The sequence below is a fragment of the Boleophthalmus pectinirostris genome, unplaced genomic scaffold, assembly GCF_026225935.1.
Source record: "Boleophthalmus pectinirostris isolate CB_2022bp ecotype Guang Dong unplaced genomic scaffold, ASM2622593v1 HiC_scaffold_7, whole genome shotgun sequence".
Taxonomy (NCBI): Eukaryota; Metazoa; Chordata; class Actinopteri; order Gobiiformes; family Gobiidae; genus Boleophthalmus; species Boleophthalmus pectinirostris.
Window position 1 is genome coordinate 42333370 of NW_026571473.1, and position 26232 is coordinate 42359601.

The window sequence follows — 26232 nt, forward strand, 5'->3', positions numbered from 1 at the left end:
TGTGACGTGTTGATGGTTCTGCTTCCTGATTTCAGCCTCAGCCTCTTGTATCTGTTTTTGTGCTGTGTATTTGTGCTCCTCTTCTTAGCTCTGTTATTGTTTATTTCTTGTGTTCCTTTTTCCTTGTGCTAAATGTACTTCCTTCCTCCCCAGTACATGTTTTATTGTCTGTTTTCTGTGGATTCTTTTACAATAATGACATTAACATAAAAATGATAGAGCAGACACAAGAACAATGGAGCTGATTTGATCTTTATTTCCCTGACAAAACATTAAAACCATATTCTTATTGACATTGCTCTTCTGGGTGGTCACAATGTAACACGTTTAACACACAAATCCCAAGACAAAAAATAGGAATATATTTTATTTGTCACCCGCTTTACATTTTAAAAGCAAAAATCTCAAAGTTGTAACACACATAATTAAAGATTTAACCACCTGGCTCCACTCCACACCCCAAACTAAAAATCTACAGAGAAAAACATTATTGTTATTAAAGAAACACATTCTGCTAAATCAACACATGAACTCTGTTCTAACAGTGTTTTCTCATGATCTCATTCAGAGTTGTTTCTAATTTAATCATTTCACACTTGAGAGCTCAGAAAATTTCAGTTTCCCCTTTTCCCACCCACACCTTTGTTCTTACGTACAGTTGAACAATGAATAATCTGTAAAATAATGATCTATGTAGGTTTATTACAGTAAAAAAGTCCCATACTGCAGCTTTAAAACAGCAGTGTTTAGTACCTTATACATTTAAGTGACACATGTGAACACAGAGCAGCAGCAGAGACAAGAGCAGAGCTGGAGGCAGAACCTGCACTGCTCCTGAGAACACGACTCATCCTTGTCCTCCTCCGGCTCTGAGGTGGGCGGGGCCTCTGTGGCGGCTCGTGTCGTGTGTGTGGTTAAGGCCGCGGCCTCTGTTGTGGTTGGCGTTGTGTGTGGTCAAGGCCGCGTCCTTTGTTTGGGTTTTTGTCGTGTGTGTGGTCAAGGCCGCGTCCTTTGTTTGGTTTGGCCCCGCGTTTGGTTGTGGGCGGGGCCTCTGTGGTGGTTGGCGTTGTGTATGTGGTTGTGGGCGGGGCCTCTGTGGTGGTTGGCATTGTGTATGTGGTTGTGGGCGGGGCCTCTGTGGTGGTGGGCGTTGTGTATGTGGTTGTGGGCGGGGCCTCTGTGGTGGTTGGCGTCGTGTATGTGGTTGTGGGCGGGGCCTCTGTGGTGGTCCATGGGGCGTTGCAGTAGCTGGTGTTGCAGCAGGACAGTGGTTGGTTGTTGGTGTACAAGTATCTTTGGGAGAAGGTGAGGTTGTTGCACAGATTCTCAGAGACACATCCATAAACACTGTAGCTCCCAACTGGAACACAGAAGATCCACACAACTCAAACATGCACGTTAAGAATATTCACATTTAGAAGAATATATACAGCATTTATTCATATCCAGCTCGGCTCCTCGACCAGAGGCCTGGGAGCCTGAGGGTTGAGGGATCCTTCAGGATCAGGATCGTACGTCCTTGGATTAGTCATTCAGGGTGAGAATAGGGTCTCCTCCTTTAGCAGTTGGTTCATTTGTGCTGCCAGGTGCTCGTGGAGAACAGTGAGCTTCTTTAGGATGTATGCGTGGCTCCTCTGTGAATTTGAGTTTGACTCTCCTGCTCTAAAATAACCGTCTGGCCTTTGCGGTTTTAAAGTGCATGTAGAAAGCTGCGCTCTCCACATGTGCCTCCAGGCCTCCGTAGAAAGGCAAAACAACACAAGTTAAGGGGACGTTTGGAACAATGGTTGTTGCAGTTTGCGCAGTGACAAGAAGCGTGTAGTAAAGAACATTGTGACTACAACCATGTTTCAAACAGACAGAAGTGAAGGAAAAACGGGATTATTTGGATATAATTTGAAACTATTTGTTCTACTTTTCACACACAAGGTTTTTAGATTTTATTGGGCCACCACTGTTGCCTTGATTGCCCTGACCACACGCCACTGCCTCAGACTCTTTCCTGGATGTTTGCCACTATGATGATGACAAGATATTGTTCACGTTGCTGTGGTTTTCTCTCAGATCCAACTGTGTGTCGGTGTTATGTGATGCCTTCCTCTCCCATGTGCCTTTCCAGTTGGACCAGTTTAAAAACTGGTGAAACATCATAAAGAAATAAAAGGCAAGTGTGTCTCTCACCAGAAGTGTTGGAGCAGGTCTCCAGGACACTGCAGGTCACAGTTGCTTTGCATTCATTTGTGTTTGGGTCACAGCCGTAACACTGCAGCGAGCCAGCAGGGGGCGCTGGAAATGAAACAAAGAGAACAAAACTCAAATATTACCCTCTAAACTCAGAGATCAGAGGTCAGATCACTCACTGGTCGGGTTTGGAGCGTTGCAGTCGTCTGTGTTGCAGCATGTGTAGTTTCTGAGGTAAGACCTGGAGCCAGTGTCATAAGAAACAAACTCAGACCCTGCAGCTGTACAGACCGAGGATGAAGCACAGCCTTTTCTGATCCACTGTAGCTGTAGTTGTAGCTTCCATAATCGTAAGAAGCTGAAACCAGAACAGAAACAGGTCAGATCTGAAGAGACTTCTCCAAGAACCAGGTCTGGACTGTGGACCAGAGCCAGACTCACCCACTACAGACCTGTACCAACCAATCAGAGAGAGGCTCAGACATGCAGTGACCAATCAGAGGACAGTACTGTACCTGCGTAGGCATCAGTGTAACAGAAGGGGGCGAGTTTGGAGCAGGTCACCGAGCGCTGAGAAGAACATGACGAGTCTGTGCACGTCAAACACTGTAACCCCAGATCTGAAAGAGACACAGGTTAGACCAGGACTGAACCAGGACTGAACAGGACTGAACCAGGACTGAACCAGGACTGAACCAGGACTGAACTGCCATTTTTCCTGAGGGACATGTAAATTTGACAGTCGTCTGCATAAAAATTATTATTCCATGTTTTTGGAAAATCTGTCTGAAAATCTGGGAGAATATAAAGATATAAAGTGCAAACAGTACAGGTGCAAGAACAGAGCCTTGAGGGACTCCACAGTGAAGCAGAGTGAAGGACAAGGTGGAGTCCCCCAGTCTAACATAGAAAGACCTCCCCGACAAATGGGACCTGAACCAAACCAAGGCAGATCCCCTACAGACTCAGGACAGACTCAGTACAGACCCTCTGACACCAATACAGTTTTCAAGATGATTTCAAAAAGTTGCACGGTTCACTGAGTCAAAATCAGCCGTCAAGTCTAAAAGCATTGAAATGGCAGAGTCATCAGAATCGGTCATTAAAAACAGGTCATTAAAAACCTTTAAAAGTGCTGACTCAGTGCTATGAAATACTTTGTCAACTGACTGGAACAAATCAGATACATTATGTGCATTTAAAAATAACTGCAGCTGAACTAAAATACTCCAGAATCTTGGACGCAAATTAAGTCTTTGAGATGTAGAAAAAAGGATGGCAGATGCACTCTGATTTGCAGTGAATTTATTAATAGTCACACCAACGTGTTTTGACTACTTAGTCTTCATCTCAAATCTCTGAGATGGTTTGATAATTTGAAGGAAACTACTGTCAAGAGTGGGAAGGAACTGAAAAAGGACTAACCTGGGACGTTGCAGTGGGAAGTGTTACAGCAGGACACTGAGGTACTGAAGCCAAAATATTGTCGTGACAGGTTGGTGTTGTTGCACAGATTCTCAGAGACACAGCCGTAAAATGGACGGGATGGGTTATACTGGTCAACTGTAACGAAAGGTCAGAGGTCGGGCTGAATTGGGGGAGGTTGTGTAAGAGCAAGAAGTTTGTGAACTTGGAGAGGTGAACTTGGAGAGGAGTCCTGATTCTTCCAGTAAAACAATGCACCTGCCTGAGGAGACTGTGCTTGAGTGTTTAGTGACTCAACTCATATTATGTCGTGAGGGGCGAGGCGCAGGGTTCCAAACTGCAAACTCTGGCAATGAATTTGTTAAACTCGGGAAGAACAGCTAAGATAAAAGACTGATTTACTGATCAATAAATCTCCACAGGATCTATACTAACTCATGGCTGAATGGAAGGAGCCCTGGTCACCGCCCACACCATTGGACAAAGTCTGTTTTTGGGTGGAGTTTTGGCCTCCAGGAAAGTTCAACATTCATGATGATGATGGTCTCTCTTGTCCTGTTGTATTTTGGTGAACTGGTGCATGAAACAGTAGAAGTGGATCTTTTGAACTGTACTCACCCACAGCCTGTCCACACACCTCCTGGGTGTTACAGCTCACATTGGCAGTGCATTCATAAGAGGAAGGATCACAGCTGTAACACTGCAGAGAACCAACAGGGGGCGCTGAAACAGAGAGGAGCAGTTGGACCTTTGAGAAAAATCTATGGGGTTTAAGTTTGGACATTTTGGTTGGGATTTTTAAAATGCAATTTTTCATTATCTACTATTATTAAATATTATTTATTTCTATGTTTCTTGCTGCTCGTTCTCTCTGAAGCCTGTTCCATTAGGCGTCTGTTTGGGCTGAGGCAGGACACTTGGACTGGAAGGAGGTGACTTTGGAGGAACCCACTACCAAGTCTATTTGTGTAAAATGAGGAGCAGCACTCACAGGTCGGGTTTGGAGCGTTGCAGTCGTCTGTGTCGCAGCATGTGGTGTTTCTGAGGTAAGACCTGGAGCCATAGTCATAAGAAACAAACTCAGACCCTGCAGCTGTACAGACCGAGGGAAGAGCACAGCCTTTTCTGATCGTGCTGTAACTGGAGCTTCCATAATTGTAAGAACCTGAAACCAGAACAGAAACAGGTCACATCGGAAGAGTCCTCTCCAAGAACCAGGTCTGGACTGTGGACCAGAGCCAGACCCGCCCACTACAGACCTGTACCAACCAATCAGAGAGAGGCTCAGACATGCAGTGACCAATCAGAGGACAGTACTGTACCTGCGTAGGCATCAGTGAAACAGAAGGGGGCGAGTTTGGAGCAGGTCACCGAGCGCTGAGAAGAACATGACGAGTCTGTGCACGACAAACACTGTATCCCCAGATCTGAAAGAGACACAGGTTAGACCAGGACTGAACCAGGACTGAACCAGGACTGAACCAGGACTGAACTAGGACTGAACCAGGACTAACCTGGGACGTTGCAGTGGGAAGTGCTGCAGCAGGACACTGAGGTACTGAAGCCAAAATATCGTTGTGACAGGGTGGGGTTGTTGCACAGATTCTCAGAGACACAGCCGTAAAATGGACGGGATGGGTTATACCGGTCATCTGTAATGAAAGGTCAAAGTTCGGGCTGAAACGGGGGAGGTTGTGTAAGAGCAAGAAGTTTGTGAACTTGGAGAGGTGAACTTCCAGAGGAGTCTTGAGTCTACTAACTCATGGCTGAATGGAAGGAGCCCTGGTCACCGCCCACACCATTGGACAAAGTCTGTTTTAGGCAGATTTTTGGCCTCCAGGAAAGTTCAACATTCATGATGATGATGGTCTCTCTTGTCCTGTTGTATTTTGGTGAACTGGTGCATGAAACAGTAGAAGTGGATCTTTTGAACGGTACTCACCCACAGCCTGTCCACACACCTCCTGGGTGTTACAGCTCACATTGGCAGTGCATTCATAAGAGGAAGGATCACAGCTGTAACACTGCAGAGAGCCAACAGGGGGCGCCACAACTGAAACAAATGTGTGTTAAATGAGACATTTTCAAAGTGCAGAACATCAGCTGATAAGAGAGAATCACTCACTGGACTGATTCTGGTTGTTGCAGTTGTCTGTGTCGCAGCACGTGGTGTTTACAGCATAAGTGTTGGGGCCATAATTATAAGAAATAAACTCAGACCCTGCAGCTGTACAGTCTGAAGCAGAAGCACAGCCTTTTTCGGTGTAGGTGTAATTGTAGTTTCCATAGTTGTAGGAGGCTAAACACACAAAAGGAACAAATAAGAATCTCCTGAAGAGGGCAGTGCAGGTGCTGGTGCAGCACAACCTGAAAAAAACACATTCAGTCCCACACGCCTCTTTGGCCACTTCAACAAAGTGAGACATATTTGTGATTCAGATTTGATGTTAGTTTCTGTATTATCATGATCTGTATTATTTAATACATGTGTCCTTAAACCCTGTTTTTGTTGATTTGTTCAGAGTCTTGATGTTGAGGTGGAAGTGTCACAAGAGCAGAACAAGACCAAAACTAAAACTTTATTTAAGTTGATTAGTGAGAAAACCACAGACATGACCAATCAGAGACACACACATGCACTGTGAGCCAATCAGAGACACACACATGCACTGTGAGCCAATCAGAGACACACACATGCACTGTGAGCCAATCAGAGGAAGTCTTGTACCTGTGTAGGACCTGGAGAAACACGCTGTACTTAAATAGGAGCAGTCGACTAAACGCTGACTAGAGCCGGAGCCGCTCATGCACTGAAGTCTGGGAACTGTGAGAGAGAGAGACTGATGTCAGATACACACACATTGGCAGTACATTCATAAGAGTCTGGATCACAGCTGTAACACTGCAGAGAGCCAACAGGGGGCGCTGAAACAGAGAGGAGCAGTTGGACCTTTGAGAAAAATCTATGGGGTTTTAGTTTGGACATGTTTGTTTGGCTTCTCCATTGAACTGCCAACTGAGGGTTTATTCGGTGTCGGGTGCAAAGTGGACTAGGCGGCAGTTGAGGTCAGGGGCCTTTGCAATCAAATCCACGGGCACAGAACCTGGCGGTAGAGACATGGAACGTCACCTCGCTGGGGTTAAGGAGCCTGAGCTTGTGCAGGAGGTTGAGAGATACCGTCTAGATTTAGTCGGGCTCACGTCCACGCACAGCCTGGGCTCTGGTACCCAACCTCTTGAGAGTGGTTGGACCCTCCATTTTTCTGGTGATCGACTTTGTCTTCGTGTCATCTGACCTCCGCGTTCATCCCAGATGCTTCACACTCAGGTCAAACCGTCCCAGTGCTGCAGGTCCTGGTCTGATGAAGCCAAAAGGACAACATCATCTGCAAACAGCAGAGATGATCCTGTGGTCCCCAAACTGCACCCTCTGACCCCTGACAGCTGGCATGAGGACCAGCTCCTCCAAGTCTCAGGTCGTGGTTCTTGACCGGAAAAAAGTCGTCTTGTCGTCTCCGGGCAGGTGGAGAGTCTCTGCCTTAAGTGGAGGAGTTTAGGTCTGTTGGGGTCTTGTTCTGGAGTGAGGGGAGGATGGAGCGTGAGATTGACAGGTGGACAGGTGCAGCGTGGGCAGATTGACAGGTGGACAGGTGCATCGTGGGCGTGATGCGGTCGAAGTATCGGACGGTTGTGGTGAAGAGGAGCTGAGTCTGGATTTAGCGTCAGTCTCCGTTCCTCCCCTCACCTCTGGTCATGAGCTCTGGTCATGACCCGAAGGACCAGATCCACGATACAAGAGACACAGATGAGTTTCCTCCGCAGGACGTCCGGGCGTCTCCCTTAAAGACAGAGCTCGGAGCTCGGAGTAGAGCCGCTGCTCCTCCACGTGGAGAGGAGCGTCTGAGGGGAGGACGTCTGTTCTGATGTCTCCTGGACGTGTCCCTCAGGAGGTGTTCATGTCCCAACGGGAGGAGGCCCCGGGGAAGACCCAGGACACACTGGAGGGACGATGTCTCTGGACTGGACTGGGAGGAAGTGTGCATGGAAATGGAAGTCTGGGAGTCCCTGTTTAGACTGATGCCTCCGCGACCCAGCTTCAGATAAGAGGAAGAAAATGGATGGATGTTTGTTTGGGACTTTTTTAAATGCATTTTTTCATGATCTGCAATGACTAAAGATCATTTATATGTTTTTTTTCCCCTCTGAAGCCTGTTCCATTAGGCGTCTGTTTGGGCTGAGGCAGGACACTTGGACTGGAAGGAGGTGACTTTGGAGGAACCCACTACCAAGTCTGTTTGTGTAAAATGAGGAGCAGCACTCACAGGTCGGGTTTGGAGCGTTGCAGTCGTCTGTGTAGCAGCATGTGAAGTTTCTGATGTAAGACCTGTAGCCATAGTTGTAAGAAACATTCTGAGACCCTGCAGCTGTACAGACCGAGGGAGAAGCACAGCCTTTTCTGATTCCACTGTAGCTGGAGCTGTATCTTCCATAATCGTAATAACCTGAAACAAGGACAGAAACAGGTCAGATCTGAAGACACTTCTCCAAGAATCAGGTCTGGACTGTGGACCAGAGCCAGACCCGCCCACTACAGACCTGTACCAACCAATCAGAGAGAGGCTCAGACATGCAGTGACCAATCAGAGGACAGTACTGTACCTGCGTAGGCATCAGTGAAACAGAAGGGGGCGAGTTTGGAGCAGGTCACCGAGCGCTGAGAAGAACATGACGAGTCTGTGCATGTCGAACACTGTAACCCCAGATCTGAAAGAGACACAGGTTACTAAACCAGGATTGAAAAAGGACTAACCTGACTTCCGGTTGAGGCACAGACATGGCAGCTGTGTAGTGGGTCAGCTCTCCGACTAAAAGTCAAAAACCCCTCGAAGACCAAATTATTTTCGAATTTTACAAAATTCAAGATTAAACTTTACCAAGGGGATTTGTAATATGAATAGGAGAAGACCAAGAAAGGCGGAAAGTAACACGGTAAATGACATCGAAGAAAGGAACAATCTGCCCGAGCTAACTGCCATAACGCAGTTAGCAGAGAGCGAACCGTCTAAGCTAACAAACAAGGGACATGCGAATGAAAACATGTCAGACCTGATAACTGTGCTTCGTGAAATAAGAGAGTTTTGTCAAGAACATACAGAGTCATTTAAGAAGTTGAAAGATGATATCAGAAAAACAAATATCAGAATTGAGCAGGCAGAACAACGCATTGTAGAGGCGGAGGAGCGTATTCAGAGCATCGAGGACGTGACTTTTGAGCTTTTGGAGCTGCAAAAACAGTTCAAATCCAGATTAGTAGATCAGGAGATTCGCACCAGAAGAGACAATATCAGGATCCATGGGGTGAAAGAAGGCGCAGAAGAAAAGGCACGATCAATGATCGACTACATTGAGTCCCTCCTAATAGTAAAGGTAGATCTTGAACCAACACTTGAACTCAACATTAAAAGAGCTCACCGCTCGGCGGGTCCGCACCCACTAGCAGATGCCCCGCCACGCTCGATTGTGGTAAAACTGCTAAGTTACAGAAGCAAAGAAGCTATCATCATGGCGGCAGGGCAGAAAAAAGGATTTGAGATGGAGGGAAGGAAGGTAATCATTGATCATGATTATGCTCCGGAAATTCTGAGACAGCGGAAGCAGTATTCAGAGGCAAAGAAAGTGTTAAAGGAAAAGAAAATACTCTTTCAGATGCCATTTCCAGCTAAACTCTGAGTGTTTTACGATGACAGTACGCAGACTTACAACATGGTGGCAGAGGCAACCAGAGACATGAACGAGAGGGGATACAGGCTTACCGTGGTAACCCCAGCGGAGGATTGTTTTGAGAAAATGAAGAGACTCACGTGGCGAGCAGATGAAGGAAGACGTCAGGCGAATACAAGACCCAGGTTCAACAGGAGACCCTCACAGAATGAATAACTGAGAGTACATTAACAATGTAAGGGCGTCAAAACGAGAAGGTAATTAGTCTCAAAATGTTTCTTATTTCTCCATTTAGAATAAGCTACAGTCGGAACTGTCTCTCAGAACTGCCAATAGAGGAATGTTTTGTACGATACAGACAAAGGGGGCCCTCTGGTGGCGTAGATCCAGAGGCTATTCCTCCGAGCACCTGTTGTGCTCACTTAGGGTCCTTACGATGACCTCAGATTTGGAAGTGTTTTTGTTTTATTTTTCTGAGATATGTTATTTTAAAGTTGAAGTTTTACTGTTTTGTGTTATTCGTTCTTTTGATAGCATGGGGGGGAAAGTGGAATTGTGAATTTTTTTTAATATGGCTTTTCAAAGCAACTTAATTAAATTATCAACTTATAATGAGAATGGCATTTTCAGCCCAGTAAAAAGAAGTAAAATTCTTAGCTAAATGAAGAAAGAAGGGGTGGGAGTGGTTTTCTTGCAGGAAACTCACCTGACAGAAAAAGAGCATGCTAATTTGAAGAGAAAGGGATATTCTCAGGTTTATGCTGCATCATATAAAACTTGCCACAGAAGTGGAGTGGCCATATTAATATCATGTAAAATACCATTTCAAAAATTGTCTGTTATAACTGATAAAGAAGGAAGGTATGTCCTGGTTAAGGGAAGACTTGAGGGAATTTTAATTAGTTTCCTAAATATATATGCACCTCCTGGTTCAGACTGGACCTTCTACAGACAGCTTTTTGATTTGATAACTGCTGAAGGGGAGGGAGTATTGGTGGCTGGAGGCGACTTAAATCAAAGGCAAAATTTTCAGCTTGACACATCAACAGGAGCACCCTCAAAAATGGGAATTGCTAAAAAAAATTAAGGACATGATGGTAGAAATAGGAATGATGGATGTTTGGAGAGAATTACATCCAACAACCAAAGATTTTACATTTTACTCCTCTCCACATAATAATTACTCAAGAACAGATTACATTTTGATGTATAAAAATTATAGACACAGAGTGGAAAATTGTGAAATAGGGGTGATGAATTTATCTGATCATTGTCCTGTATATGTGACTCTACATTTGACCCCAGAGAAAAAGAAAACACTGTGGAGACTTAAGTCTGTTAAAAGGACACATAAAAGAGGAGCTTAAAGCTGACATACAAAATTATTTTAATGAGAATGATAGTAGGGAAGTGACACCACTGGTGCTCTGGGATGCACTTAAAGCTGTGCTAAGGGGTAAAATTAATGCCAAATCAGCATTCCTTAAAAAACAAAGGCAAAGAAGACTTGAGGATCTGCAGTCAGAATTAAAACATCTAGAACAACAACAAACAAAATCCAATGAGTGACTTATATGAAAATATGTGGAGGGAAAAAGCAGAGATAGATGAACTGTACTCCATAGAAATACAACCAAAAATAATGTTCACAAAACAAAAATATTATGAAGTAGGAGGTAAATCAACAAAATTATTGGCTTACAAATTAAAGAAGGAACAGTGAAGACATAATATTTATAAGATAAGGCATCCTCATACTAAAGAACTAAAATATAAAACTGAAGATATTCAAAAATGTTTTGAGTTATATTATACAAATCTCTATACAAAACCAACATTGGAAAATTCAACAGGAAGTGAATCGTTCTTGGATGGGCTGATTTTACCAAAAGTCACAGATGAGCAGAATCTGTGTCTTGTGGCAGAGATTACTGTGCAGGAAACTGATTTGGCAATTTCAAACTTAAAGACTAATAAATCCCCAGGAGCAGACGGATACACCTCGGAGTGGTACAAGACATTTTGAGAGTTATTAATTCCAGTGTTACAGAAACCTCTTAATTGGGTATTGCAAAAAGGGGAAATGCCCCATTCATGGCACGAGGCTATAATATCAATGATTCCAAAAGAAGGAAAGGATGAGCTTGGAACGTTCCAATTACAGACCTATCAGTGTTCTTAACCAGGACTACAGACTGTTCACTGCAGTTTTAGCCCGGCGTATGGAAAAGATCTTGCCAGATATAATTGAATTAGATCAGACTGGGTTTATAAAAGAAAGGCAGACCTGTGATAATATTAGACGGTCCCTACATGTGATGCAGCATATTCATGACAAAAGCATGGAAGCAATTATTATGGGGATGGATGCTGAGAAGGCATTTGATTCTGTTAGTTGGGACTTTCTGTATAGAGTGTTAAAAAAATTCAACTTTGATTAAAAAAATTATTAGAACTATACAAGCACTGTACAGGGAGCCAACAGCAAGGGTAAGGGTCAATGGGAGTCTATCTAATAATATTGTTTTAAACCGTAGATGTAGGCAGGGCTGTTCAGCTAGTCCCCTCTTGTTCGCTATATTTCTTGAACCCCTTAGCCAGTCAATAAAACAAAATGAGAAAATACAGGGTATAGATATGATGGGCAAGGTGCAAAAGCTAGCACTGTTTGCAGATGATGTTTTGATATATCTATCTAATCCTAATACATCATTACCAGCAATTATGTCAGAATTTGAGAAATTTGGACAATTATTGGGCTACAAAATAAATGTACAAAAAACGCAGGTTCTTACTTTTAATTACAACCCTGCTGACAATATAGAAACTACTTATTAATTGGAATTTAAAATAAATAAATATCTAGTTGTAAATCTGACAAAAGATTTGAGTCAAACTTGAAAGCAGCCAATTATGAGCCATTCTTATTTAAAATAAAACAAGATGTAGAGAGGTGGAACTTAATACCTTTTATGGCAGTTGCTTCAAGAGCTGAAGTTATAAAAATAAATATTCTTCCCAGATTATTGTACCTTTTTCAGACCTTGTCAGTGGAGCTAACAAGCAATGAATTTATTGAATGGGATAAATTTATCTCAAAGTATATTTGGCAAGGAAAAATACTGAGAATAAAATACAGAACACTACAGTTGTCTAAGGGAAATGGAGGATTAGCCCTACCCTGTTCGAAAAGTTATTAACAGGTAGCTCAAATGAAACATCTGCAATAAAATACAGGGAATACCCATTCAAGCACTAATTGGGGATAACAAACTATATAATAAAGTTAGTGGTAAAATGTATCAAGTTGTTCAAATTTCATTGAAAGTATGGTTTGAGATAGCTACAAAGAATAACTTGATACAGTTTTGTAAGTTGTTAAGATGGGTGGGATACGATTCAGATTTTATACCCAATAGGAATGATCAGCGATTTAAAACATGGAAACATGGTCCACGTATGTGGTGGGAATTACTGATGAATAACAAATGCAAAGGTTTTCAAGAGATCAAGGAACAATTCGGGCTATCAAATCAAGATTTCTACAGATTCTTACAATTAAGGCATTATTTGGAGCATGACATAATAAGGGATAATTATGAAGGAGAATCAGAAATTATTAATTTGTTTATATTAGCTCACAAGTCTAAACTAAGTACAAATAATTATTTCAAAGATATATATTGGGTTGGAAAATTTAAAAATGGATGATACACAATACATAAGGAAGAACTGGAATGTGGAAGCTAATATTAGCCTAACAGAAGAAGATTGGAAAGAGATTACTCAAAATATTTGGAAAACAACATCATCTTTAATGTGCAGGGAATATGGGTGGAAAAATCTGGTGAGATTTTTCAGAGCACCAGCTCAGACAAAATATCGAGACACAAGAAGTTGGAGACAGTGTGGGGAAATGGTGGCAGTCATATACACATTTTCTGGACATGGCCCCTAATACCATTTTATTGGAAAGAATTGAAGAACGTTATGGACAAGGTCCTGCATACTGACCTCCCTTTTACCTGCGAATTCTTTTATTTTGACAAATTAGATGCAAATGTTAAAAACAAAATCCATTTTAAGATATTTAAAATCATGATGCTAGCAGCAAATAAAAGTATTACAAGGAAATGGTTAAATGCTGAAGCATTGACAAAAGACAACTGGTTTGATGTACTCCACAATATTTATGTTATGGAGAAATGAACTTATGCTCTAAGATTAGAAACAGGGAAATTTGAAAAGACATGGAAGGGTTGGCTGAGTTTGGATTTTATTTGAGTGCTCATTTCCCCAATGTTCTGTTCGCTACCAAATTGAGTTTTCTGTTAGTTTTTAAATTTTTATTTTAATTATTTTCTTTCTCTCTTTTCAATATAGTACTAAAAATCTGTATTTTATTTGGAAGATTTACTTTAAGACCGTGTTTGATCCTTAAACAATATTTCCATATGTGTAAGTGTAATTATTGTCTTGGAAAATTAATAAACAAATAATTGAAAAAAAAAAAGAAAAAGGACTTACCTGGGACGTTGCAGTGGGAAGTGTTGCAGCAGGACACTGAGGTACTGAAGCCAAAATATTGTCGTGACAGGTTGGTGTTGTTGCACAGATTCTCAGAGACACAGCCGTAAAATGGACGGGATGGGTTATACTGGTCAACTGTAACGAAAGGTCAGAGGTCGGGCTGAATCGGGGGGAGGTTGTGTAAGAGCAAGAAGTTTGTGAACTTGGAGAGGTGAACTTGGAGAGGAGTCCTGATTCTTCCAGTAAAACAATGCACCTGCCTGAGGAGACTGTGCTTGAGTGTTTAGTGACTCAACTCATATTATGTCGTGAGGGGCGAGGCGCAGGGTTCCAAACTGCAAACTTTGACAATGAATTTGTTAAACTCGGGAAGAACAGCTAAGATAAAAGACTGATTTACTGATCAATAAATCTCCACAGGATCTATACTAACTCATGGCTGAATGGAAGGAGCCCAGGTCACCGCCCACAACCATTGGACAAAGTCTGTTTTTAGGTGGAGTTTTGGCCTCCAGGAAAGTTCAACATTCATGATGATGATGGTCTCTCTTGTCCTGTTGTATTTTGGTGAACTGGTGCATGAAACAGTAGAAGTGGATCTTTTGAACTGGTACTCACCCACAGCCTGTCCACACACCTCCTGGGTGTTACAGCTCACATTGGCAGTGCATTCATAAGAGGAAGGATCACAGCTGTAACACTGCAGAGAACCAACAGGGGGCGCTGAAACAGAGAGGAGCAGTTGGACCTTTGAGAAAAGTCTATGGGGTTTTAGTTTGGACATGTTTTTTTGGGGATTTTTTTTTCATTATCTACAGTGATTAAATATTATTTATTTCTATGTTTCTTGCTGCTCGTTCTCTCTGAAGTCTGTTCCATTAGGCGTCTGTTTGGGCTGAGGCAGGACACTTGGACTGGAAGGAGGTGACTTTGGAGGAACCCACTACCAAGTCTATTTGTGTAAAATGAGGAGCAGCACTCACAGGTCGGGTTTGGAGCGTTGCAGTCGTCTGTGTCGCAGCATGTGGTGTTTCTGAGGTAAGACCTGGAGCCATACTCATAAGAAACAAACTCAGACCCTGCAGCTGTACAGACCGAGGGAAGAGCACAGCCTTTTCTGATCCCACTGTAACTGGAGCCTCCATAATTGTTATAACCTTAAACCAGAACAGAAACAGGTCAGATCTGAAGAGACTTCTCCAAAAACCAGGTCTGGACTGTGGACCAGAGCCAGACCCGCCCACTACAGACCTGTACCAACCAATCAGAGAGAGGCTCAGACATGCAGTGACCAATCAGAGGACAGTACTGTACCTGCGTAGGCATCAGTGAAACAGAAGGGGGCAAGTTTGGAGCAGATAACCAAGCGCTGAGAAGAACATGACGAGTCTGTGCACGACAAACACTGTGACCCCAGATCTGAAAGAGACACAGGTTAGACCAGGACTGAACCAGGACTGAACCAGGACTGAACCAGGACTGAAACAGCACTAACCTGGGACGTTGCAGTGGGAAGTGTTGCAGCAGGACACTGAGGTACTGAAGCCAAAATATTGTCGTGACAGGTTGGTGTTGTTGCACAGATTCTCAGAGACACAGCCGTAAAATGGACGGGATGGGTTATACTGGTCAACTGTAACGAAAGGTCAGAGGTCGGGTTGAATCTGGGGAGGTTGTGTAAGAGCAAGAAGTTTGTGAACTTGGAGAGGTGAACTTGGAGAGGAGTCCTGATTCTTCCAGTAAAACAATGTACCTGCCTGAGGAGACTGTGCTTGAGTGTTTAGTGACTCAACTCATATTATGTCGTGTGGGGCGAGGCGCAGGGTTCCAAACTGCAAACTCTGGCAATGAATTTGTTAAACTCGGGAAGAACAGCTAAGATAAAAGACAGATTTACTGATCAATAAATCTCCACAGGATCTATACTAACTCATGGCTGAATGGAAGGAGCCCTGGTCACCGCCCACACAGTTGGACAAAGTCTGTTTTTAGGCGGATTTTTGGCCTCCAGGAAAGTTCAACATTCATGATGATGATGGTCTCTCTTGTCCTGTTGCATTTTGGTGAACTGGTGCATGAAACAGTAGAAGTGGATCTTTTGAACTGGTACTCACCCACAGCCTGTCCACACACCTCCTGGGTGTTACAGGTCACATTGGCAGTGCATTCATAAGAGGAAGGATCACAGCTGTAACACTGCAGAGAACCAACAGGGGGCGCCACAACTGAAACAAATGTGTGTTAAATGAGACATTTTCAAAGTGCAGAACATCAGCTGATAAGAGAGAATCACTCACTGGAATGATTTTCGTTGCAGTTGTCTGTGTCGCAGCACGTGGTGTTTACAGCATAAGTGTTGGGGCCATAATTATATGAAATAAACTCAGACCCTGCAGCTGTACAGACTGAAGCAGAAGCACAGCCTTTATAGCTGTAGGTGTAATTGTAGTTTCCATAGTTGTAGGAGGCTAAACACACAAAAGGAACAAATAAGAAAGAGGGCAGTGCAGGTGCTGGTGCAGCACAACCTGAAAAAAACACACACAATTCAATTCACACACGAGGAGGAGAAAGACGGAGCCATATCGTTTCTGGACATTAAAATCCACCACATTGCAGACAGCGGCATCAAAATTACTGTATACCGGAAACCCACACACACCGACCAATATCTGCTCTGGACATCCAAACATCCCACTGCACACAAACTTTCAGTAGTAAGAACATTATTCGAACGGGCCACACTCATCACAGACCGACAGAGAAGAAGAGGAGAGACACGTCACACAAACACTCAAACAATGTCAATATCCCAGCTGGACCATAAACAAAAGCAGACAACAAGTTATCAATAAAACCAACAAACCCCGGAAAAAAACACAACAATCCAACACAGGGCAGCAGGACAAGAACATAGTCACACTACTGAACATCAGAAGAACAACTGAACCATCCAGAGAGACATGAAAAAACACAACAGAAACACTGGAGTCAAACCAAACACAAAACTCCGTCAACAGCTCGTACACCCCAAGGACAAAATCCCACAAGAACAAAAATGCAACACCATCTACGAAATTCAATGCAAATCATGCAATAAATCACACATAGGGGAAACAGGCCGAGCATTTCACATCCGAAAAAAGGAACACCAAAAGGAATGCGAAAAGGAAACGTCAGGGAGACTCACCAGAACACAAAAAGACAAAGCAGAACAGGAAAACCTAAAATCCTCCACATCAGACACTGTAAAAGGAACAACCACATTATGGATCAGGTCGGGGCTCAGGTCATCGGATCGGAAAACAACAAGTTCAAACGCTGGATCAAGGAGAACAGTGAAATCAGGAAACGAGGCACGGACAGAATTAACTGCGGCGCGTTCCTCCTTTCACACACCTGGGACACCCTCCTCCAGAGACACCGGGTGATGGGAGGCGTGGTCAGTCTGAGCCACCTGCCAGGTCCATCAGGTCTGACCACGTCTACAGGAAGTAACAACAGTTGATATACGACACGTCCACACCAACACCAGGACAATTCTGAAGATGCAGCAGCCAAAACATGTCAACAAGGTCAATACACTTTACTGCATCGTCTTTAAAAAGAACCTAAGAAGTTACTGAAAAAACACATTCAGTCCCACACGCCTCTTTGGCCACTTCAACAAAGTGAGGCATATTTGTGATTCAGATTTGATGTTAGTTTCTGTATTATCATGATCTGTATTATTTAATACATGTGTCCTTAAACCCTGTTTTTGTTGATTTGTTCAGAGTCTTGATGTTGAGGTGGAAGCGTCACAAGAGCAGAACAAGACCAAAACTAAAACTTTATTTAAGTGGAGTTGAGAGAAAACCACAGACATGAACAATCAATGAGAGACACACACATGCACTGTGAGCCAATCAGAGGAAGTCTTGTACCTGTGTAGGACCTGGAGAAACACGCAGTAGTTTGATAGGAGCAGTTGACTAAACGCTGACTAGAGCCGGAGCCGCTCATGCACTGAAGTATGGGAACTGTGAGAGAGAGAGACTGATGTCAGATACACACACATTGGCAGTACATTCATAAGAGTCTGGATCACAGCTGTAACACTGCAGAGAGCCAACAGGGGGCGCTGAAACAGAGAGGAGCAGTTGGACCTTTGAGAAAAATCTATGGGGTTTTAGTTTGACATGTTTGTTTGGCTTCTCCATTGAGCTGCCAACTGAGGGTTTATTCAGTGTCGGGTGCAAAGTGGACTAAGCGGCAGTCGGGGTTGGGCTTCGGCAACCTAGTCCACAGGCACAGAACCTGGCATGGGACATGGAACCTCACCTTGCTGGGGGGAAAGAGCCTGAACTTGTGCAAGAGCTGCAGGTCCTGGTCTAATGAAGCCAACAGGACAACATCATCTGCAAACAGCAGAGATGATCCTGTGGTCCCCAAACTGCACCCTCTGACCCCTGACAGCTGTGATGAAGATCAGCTCCTCCAAGTCTCAGGTCGTGGTTCTGGACCAGAAAAAGTCATCGTCTCCGGGCAGGTGGAGAGTCTCTGCTTCAAGTGGAGGAGTTTAGGTCTGTCGGGGTCTTGTTCTCGAATGAGGGGAAGATGGAGCGAGAGACTGACAGGTGGACAGGTGGACAGGTGCAGCGTGGGCAGCAGGTGGACAGGTTGACAGGTGGACAGGTGGAGCGTGGGCAGCGTGGGCAGGTTGACAGGTGGACAGGTGCAGCGTGGGCAGTGATGCGGTCGCTGTATCGGTCGTTGTGGTGAAGAGGAGCTGAGTCTGGATTTAGTGTCAGTCTCTGTTCCTCCCCTCACCTCTGGTCATGACCCGAAGAACCAGATCCACGATACAAGAGACACAGATGAGTTTCCTCCGCAGGGCAACCGGGCGTCTCCCTTAAGCCTTAGTCACAATAACCCGCATGGGTCCCCACGGGCAGTTTACGGGTGATTTTTGGCCAAGTCTGTATGAGGTTCGCAAGTGGCCCATACAAGATTCCAAGTTCGTAGACGCCTGCTGAGCGTCTGAGGGAGGGAATGTTCATGTACATTTTTCCTGCGAGCAGCCTATGGGCAGCAGCTCGTAGCAAGCACATAGCTCTCACTTACGGGGGAAGTAAGGGGCAAGTACGCATCACGCAGGTGTGTCGTACAGGTTTTTCCATCTTCTCACACCACGAATTCCTGCGGCTCATGCACGGGTCCCAGACGGGCCATTTGTGTCGTTCGTACAGTTCACGTGCATGCCTCGTGCGAGCTACCATGGTGGCGCGACCCGTATAAAAGCTGATGCGATGCCTGTGCCTCCATTCTCTCTCTCTCTCTCTGTGTCTCTTTGTCTTTTCTCTCTCTCAGAGAACGCCGCCGCCTTCTCTCTCTTTCTTCCTGGACACAGTTGCGAGCCAACGCCCCCACTACACCTTCTTGTTCCTCTTCATCCTCCTGCTCTATTAGTTGTAAGAGCCGCCTTGGCATCGCCCTGGTTGAACGATGGATGAGTACGATGTGATGAAGTGGTGATGACGAGCCCAGTATTATATAACACGGCGACAAGAGCCACATCTCATAAGACTGTCGCACGGGCCATGTAAGAGACTTGTACTTGCCCCATACAAATGACTAGAGTGCGTTGCAAGTGGCCCGTACAAGATTTTGACTTGTACGTGACCCTTGTGTGGCACTTAAGTCTGGCTTACTATTGCCTCACGGCAGTCTTATGACCCGCACGACACTCGCATGCCCCACTTTGTCAAAATTTCTCCCAGGGTCCCGTACAAGTCTCATGGGACCTGCAAGCCACACTTGCACCACCCTTACAAAGCACTTAGAAAACTCTCTCTCCTCTACGGAACCCCATGGGCCGCCACGGGAATCCATGACCCGTACGGGTGAATCGCCCTTGTGGGTTATTGTGACTAAGCCTTTAGAGATCGGGTGAGGAGCTCGGAGTAGAGCCACTGCTCCTCCACGTGGAGAGGAGCGGCTGAGGGGAGGACATCTGTCCTGATGCCTCCTGCATTTTTTCATTATCTATAATAATTTAATATTATTTATTTCTATGTTTCTTGCTGCTCGTTCTCTCTGAAGTCTGTTCCATTAGGCGTCTGTTTGGGCTGAGGCAGGACACTTGGACTGGAAGGAGGTGACTTTGGAGGAACCCACTACCAAGTCTATTTGTGTAAAATGAGGAGCAGCACTCACAGGTCGGGTTTGGAGCGTTGCAGTCGTCTGTGTCGCAGCACGTGGTGTTTCTGATGTAAGAACTGTAGCCATAGTCATAAGAATAAACCTGAGACCCTGCAGCTGTACAGACCGAGGACGAAGCACAGCTTTTTTGGAACCTGCTGTAGCTGTAGCTTCCGTAACTGTAACCTGAAAACCAGAACAGAAACAGATCAAATCTGAAGAGACTTCTCCAAGAACCAGGTCTGGACTGTGGACCAGAGCCAGACCCGCCCACTACAGAACTGTACCAACCAGAGAGAGGCTCAGACATGCAGTGACCAATCAGAGGACAGTACTGTACCTGCGTAGGCATCAGTGAAACAGAAGGGGGCAAGTTTGGAGCAGGTCACCGAGCGCTGAGAAGAACATGACGAGTCTGTGCACGTCAAACACTGTAACCCCAGATCTGAAAGAGACACAGGTTAGACCAGGACTGAACCAGGACTGAAACAGGACTGAACCAGGACTGAAAAAGGACTTACCTGGGACGTTGCAGTGGGAATTGTTGCAGCAGGACACTGAGGTACTGAAGCCAAAATATTGTCGTGACAGGTTGGTGTTGTTGCACAGATTCTCAGAGACACAGCCGTAAAATGGACGGGATGGGTTATACTGGTCAACTGTAACGAAAGGTCAGAGGTCGGGCTGAATCAGGGGAGGTTGTGTAAGAACAAACTTTTTTTTTATCCTTTTAAATTCCATATCCTTCCACTTTGCTTTATAAACCTCATTACATTAATAAAGAAGTGGCACCAACTGGGAAGCATCGAAATCGTATCTTAAACAGGGAAGGGCCATCCCTCCTTTCTCTTTTCTTAATTGCATTGTACTGTACTTTACCCTAAGCTCCTTTCATTGCCAAATAAAAGTACCAAATAAAGGTACCTCTACTGGACGTGTTCAAAACAAATATAGCAATTTTGGTTGTATTGTCATTTTGATTGAATTTACTGTGTAGGTTAAACTTAAAAATGGGATAAGATTCCATCTGTGCAAATCTTCTTTTATCGCTAGTGACAATGGGTCATAGTTTGGTAGATCTTTAGTAATTGTGACCCCCAAATTTTATTCCTTTATTCTCCCAGTTTATACATTTCCTCTAAATTAGCTGAAACAGTGAAATTTAAGGCCATCACCTGTGTTTTAAAAATATTAATCTGATGCATTTCCAATTCACTCAACATAATCATCAACCCATTAAAGGAATTCTTCATTTCCTCCATATAAACTAGTAACCAGGCTGGTGCCACCTAGTGCCTCCGCTCAGTTTCATTTCTCTCCAGCGACTAGGTCAGGAATCAGAAAACACTAGACTGTTTACAAAAACTCCAGAAGTGCGAGTTTAGGCACCAGCCAATCAGCAAAGAGACAGACATTCTGTATTGGCAACGATTCCCAAGATCAAGGATTTAAAGTCAGAATAAAGAGAATGTTTGGTGAATTTTATCAAGGGGAAAGACGTTATTGTTCTTCTTCCTATGGGATTTGGGAAAAGTTTAATATACCAGTTAGCCCCATTAGCGGTGCGATACATACGTCATGACCAAACAGCAGCGACCGGTTAAATAAAAACTGTTGAGCGAACGAATCCTAATGCTGCGAGGACACACGGTTTGTACGAAGTGAAACCGGCTCATGAATCAGGCTAGTAAACTAGTACATCATCTGCAAACATTGACACCTTGTGTTCAACTTTCGCGATTGTCACACTTTTAACCTGGGAACTTTGTCTTATTAACTGTCCAAGAGGCTCGATAAATGGAACAAATAAAAGGGGAGATACAGGGCAGCCCTGTCTACTTCCTCTTTCCCTCTGGAATGAGTCTGAGATCCCCACTGATCTTCGTCTGCGCAGCTGATTTTCAAATATATTGATTGAATCACTCTGATAAAGGAATCATGGAAAGCTAATTTGCTCATTATTTTATAGAGAAAAAGTCAGCTTACAGAATCAAAGGCCTTTTCTGTGTCTAACCCTGCTCTTAATGAGGCAGTTTTTGATTGTGTTACATGGTCTACAGGATGGAGTGACCTCCTGATATTGTCCAGTGTTTGTCTGTGATGTATAAATCCTGTCTGATCTAGACTGATTATCTCTGGAAAAATATTTTCTAATCGAAGGAATCATATGGAAGTAAATAGTTTATAGTCCACATTAAAGACAGTTAGCGGTCTATAATTTCCACATTTTTGTTTGTCTTTATTTTCTTTTGGGAAAATTAAAATAATGCCTGTGTGTTTGCTGCGCGTGTGCTGTGCTGCTGCACTTACGCTGTTACTGCTTTGGTGTAAATTGGGGGTAAATGTCCCTCCTCTACGTCAGAACACAGTAGAAGTGGATCTTTTGAACTGTACTCACCCACAGCCTGTCCACACACCTCCTGGGTGTTACAGGTCACATTGGCAGTGCATTCATAAGAGGAAGGATCACAGCTGTAACACTGCAGAGAACCAACAGGGGGCGCCACAACTGAAACAAATGTGTGTTAAATGAGACATTTTCAAAGTGCAGAACATCAGCTGATAAGAGAGAATCACTCACTGGGCTGATTCTGGTTGTTGCAGTTGTCTGTGTCGCAGCACGTGGTGTTTACAGCATAAGTGTTGGGGCCATAATTATATGAAACAAACTCAGACCCTGCAGCTGTACAGTCTGAAGCAGAAGCACAGCCTTTATAGGTGTAGTTGTAGGTGTAACTGTAGTCTCCATAATCGTAGGAGCCTAAAGACACAAAAGGAACAAATAAGAATCTCCTGAAGAGGGCAGTGCAGGTGCTGGTGCAGCACAACCTGAAAAAAACACATTCAGTCCCACACGCCTCTTTGGCCACTTCAACAAAGTGAGACATATTTGTGTTTGAACTCCACTGGCTCCTCGTAAAACACCACATTCAATACAAGGTCGTCCTCATCACCTACAAGTCCCTCTATAACCTGACCCCACCCGATCTCACCCACCTCCTCCATCTGCTCTGTCCCACCCACCGCCTCAGCCCACACCAACCTCCTCACTCCCCTCACCAGGACAAAGCACCTCCTCACTCCCCTCACCAGGACAAAGCACCTCCTCACTCCTCTCACCAGGACAAAGCACCTCCTCACTCCCCTCAGCAGGAAAAAGCAAGAAAAGCACCTCCTCACTCCCCTCATTAGGACAAAGTATTGATCCTTCGCCGTGGATCTTTGCCCCTCTCTCTGGAACTCACTTCCACAATCCATCAGGAACTCGAACTCACTGCAGCTCTTCAAATCACTTCTAAAAACTCACCTGTTCAAACTGACTGATTCCCTCCATGATTCCCCCGTTGTCGACAGTGTCACGTCTTTTTTGTTTGTAAAGTGTCTTTGAATCCAAAAAAGCGCGATATAAGTCTGATGTGTTATTATTGTGAATGTTCAGCAGTGAGAAGCACATGAAGCACTCTCCCTTTTCCAAACACAGTGGCACTCATGTCATCGACTGGTGCCCACTGACATGGCACGGTGTCATCGCCCTAATTGTTATTGTTCACCCCAAAACACAGGGCACATTTGACAATATGCACCTCGTGCACGATGAAAACATAGTGTGAAGCACTCTTCCCTTATCAAACACTCAATGCCACTCAACAGTGACACTCATGGAATCCAGTGGTGTCCAGAAAGGAAACATTTGTCTGACTAAGAAATCATCCCGAGTTTACAGAGAACATTTTGTATGTGGAGCGACGACAAAACAAAATCCTGTTTGTTAATGTAGAGGAGCAGAAGACAAACAGACTGAGCTGCACTTTCTTGTTCTTGTGGTTTTACACAAACATCACGTCTTGGTCTTTGCAGTGGAAGGTGTTTCTTGGTGAACAGTTGGAGACTTTCACTTTGGTGTTGACTTTTTAAATTCATTATTAAGGTTGAACGAAGGATCATGATTTTGTTTTGTCGTCGCTCCACATACAAAATGTTCTCTGTAAACTCGGGATGATTTCTTAGTCAGACAAATGTTTCCTTTTTGGTTCTTCCTGTGGATCAATCCTGCCCATCACCTTCACCTTTCACTTTTTTTCAATTCTGCTGGGAAGAGAAACTGTTTAAATGGAGGTTTGCAGTCATTATATCAATTATGAAGTTCACAAACACATTTCTCGAGTCGTTTTCCGCTGTTAGGATCCAACAACCACAGAATTACGACGTCTGAATCCCAAAACTAAAATATGACAATATCAGAACCAGAAACAAAAGTGATATGGTTCAAAAGACTTGATGAAAATCCTTCCCAGTTTGAATTACACAATGACTGTATGTTTGAAATTTAGGATGCATGTATTATCACAGGTGGTTGAGAAACATCTGTAAAAACATCTCTAAACTCATCTGAGGGGAGAGATTTTCTTTGTAAATCACAGGAGAGCAGTGAGCTCCTTCAGTCTCTGGTTCTGTTCTTCTTCTTCTCTGGTTCTGTTGGGCTGCAGGTGGACGCTCTGCTCTCACCTTTATCATCAAAACCTGTTCACTGATGATGTCAGCTGAAGGAATGTACTTCTTGCTATGAAAGAACTCATTGTCTTATGTTTTGTGTTTTTACAGAAAGTACAAATTAAATCTTGTGTATTCAGTTAATTACTTGGCGTTACCTGGTGGAACAGGTTTGGGTGCAGCTGCAGAGTCCATGACCTACTGACTGTCACAGGACAAAACCAGAGACTTTCTTTAACACATAAACTGTGAAAAACAAGACCAAAGACCCGAGCACCCGGAGGAGACCAGGTGCACCCGGAGGAGACCAGGTGCACCCGGAGGAGACCAGGTGCACCCGGAGGAGACCAGGTGCACCCGGAGGAGACCAGGTGCACCCGGAGGAGACCAGGTGCACGATTGGCCGAGAGCAGAGGACACGTGTCTCACTGTGATAACTGAGCACCTTCTCTGCCAAAAGTGCGTAAACGTGTGAAAAATACGAGTGTGGACGAATGTATTTAGATTTGCTGATAAACTTAGAGGATGTGATGAGAAAAGAGGCTGGTCCCTCCGTCCTGCAGCAGCTCCAGCAGCGTGAGAAGAACCACTGACAGAATCACAGACACAGCTCTTTGTTTGTCTGGAGAAGATCATCTGAAACAGTGTCTCCCTTTAACCAAGTCTGGGATTATTCGAGTTCTTCATGATCTGGAAGCACAGGATCTGCTGTCTAAACTTGAACGTGCTGCAGACGGAAACCAGCTTCCTGAACTAGAATCTGGTCGGAGCGTCTCATAAAACACTGTTGCTAAAACTCACAGTCCGTTCACATAAAGAGCTGTACGTGAGAAATGTGCAGTTACCGGCGTAAGTCCTGGAGACACACTGGCTCTGTCCCGACGAGCAGATCTGTGACGTCTGAGAAGAACACGAAGAACCTTTACAGGACCAGCACTGCAGACCAGCAGCTGCAAGAGACCAGACCAGGTTCAACAAGGACTAAAACAGGACTAAAACAGGACATAGTTTACACAAACCCGTCTGAACATAACAAGACTTAAAGATGTCTAAATTTTAAATCACACAGAGTGACCCAGAGCTTTTAAGTGACGCTCACAACAGACACTATTCTCTCTCTTCTCTGCCGGGTCATATTTTTTTGGGACCTTTAAAATTTACTAAAATGGTGAAAATGTATTTTGTTGTGTTAAAATTGTTGTGTCTGAGGATTAGATGAAGCGTCGTTTCAGTACAAAAAATGGTCATTCTTACAAATCTAAACCTGAAAACAGGTCAGTTTTGACACGAAGACAATGTAAGACTAAAGCAGGACCTAAACAAGGTCTAAAACAAGAATTAAACAAGGACTAAACAAGGACTAAACAAGGTCTTGTTTAGACCTTGTTTAAAGCAGTAGTAAAGAAGGAGTAAAGACAGACTAAAACAAGACTAAACAAGTTCTAAAACAAGACTAAAGAAGGAATAAAGACGGACTAAAGCAAGACTAAACCAGTACTAAATCAGGACTAAAACAAGACATAATTTACACAAACCCGTCTGAACGTAACTTGACTTAAATGTGTCTAAACCCAAATTTAAATCCCACAAATACCTGAGTGGACGCAGATGAACAGAGCCACCAGAGTCAAGAGCTTCACAGACGTCTTCATCATCCTGCTCCTGTCTGTCCCTGTCGGCTCTTCTGACTCTTCTCTGGCT

At 44.1% G+C, this 26232-nt stretch overlaps 1 protein-coding gene across 2 annotated transcripts; it reads right to left on the reverse strand.

Moving 5' to 3' along the window:
- Positions 1-1221: 1221 nt before the first annotated feature.
- On the reverse strand, positions 1222-26232 carry LOC129412095 (uncharacterized). 2 transcript variants are annotated; one of them, XM_055165094.1, is made up of 29 exons: positions 26126-26230; positions 25377-25481; positions 22622-22801; positions 22439-22549; positions 20562-20699; positions 20381-20485; positions 20056-20226; positions 17784-17879; positions 16155-16325; positions 15972-16082; positions 15353-15490; positions 15172-15276; positions 14841-15014; positions 14476-14580; positions 13855-13992; positions 8266-8370; positions 7929-8108; positions 6335-6430; positions 5732-5905; positions 5549-5659; positions 5121-5258; positions 4929-5033; positions 4598-4771; positions 4225-4329; positions 3607-3744; positions 2697-2801; positions 2361-2539; positions 2182-2286; positions 1222-1360 (listed from the first exon to the last, which is right to left on the reverse strand). In XM_055165094.1, exons 1-28 carry the CDS (start codon positions 26184-26186, stop codon positions 2218-2220), a joined length of 3588 nt encoding a protein of 1195 aa, XP_055021069.1. In that variant the 5' UTR covers positions 26187-26230; the 3' UTR covers positions 1222-1360; positions 2182-2217. The 2 variants fall into 2 exon arrangements, with proteins under 2 accessions (XP_055021069.1, XP_055021070.1); XM_055165095.1 differs by lacking the exons at positions 2697-2801; positions 3607-3744; positions 4225-4329; positions 4598-4771 and having other exon boundaries at positions 26126-26232.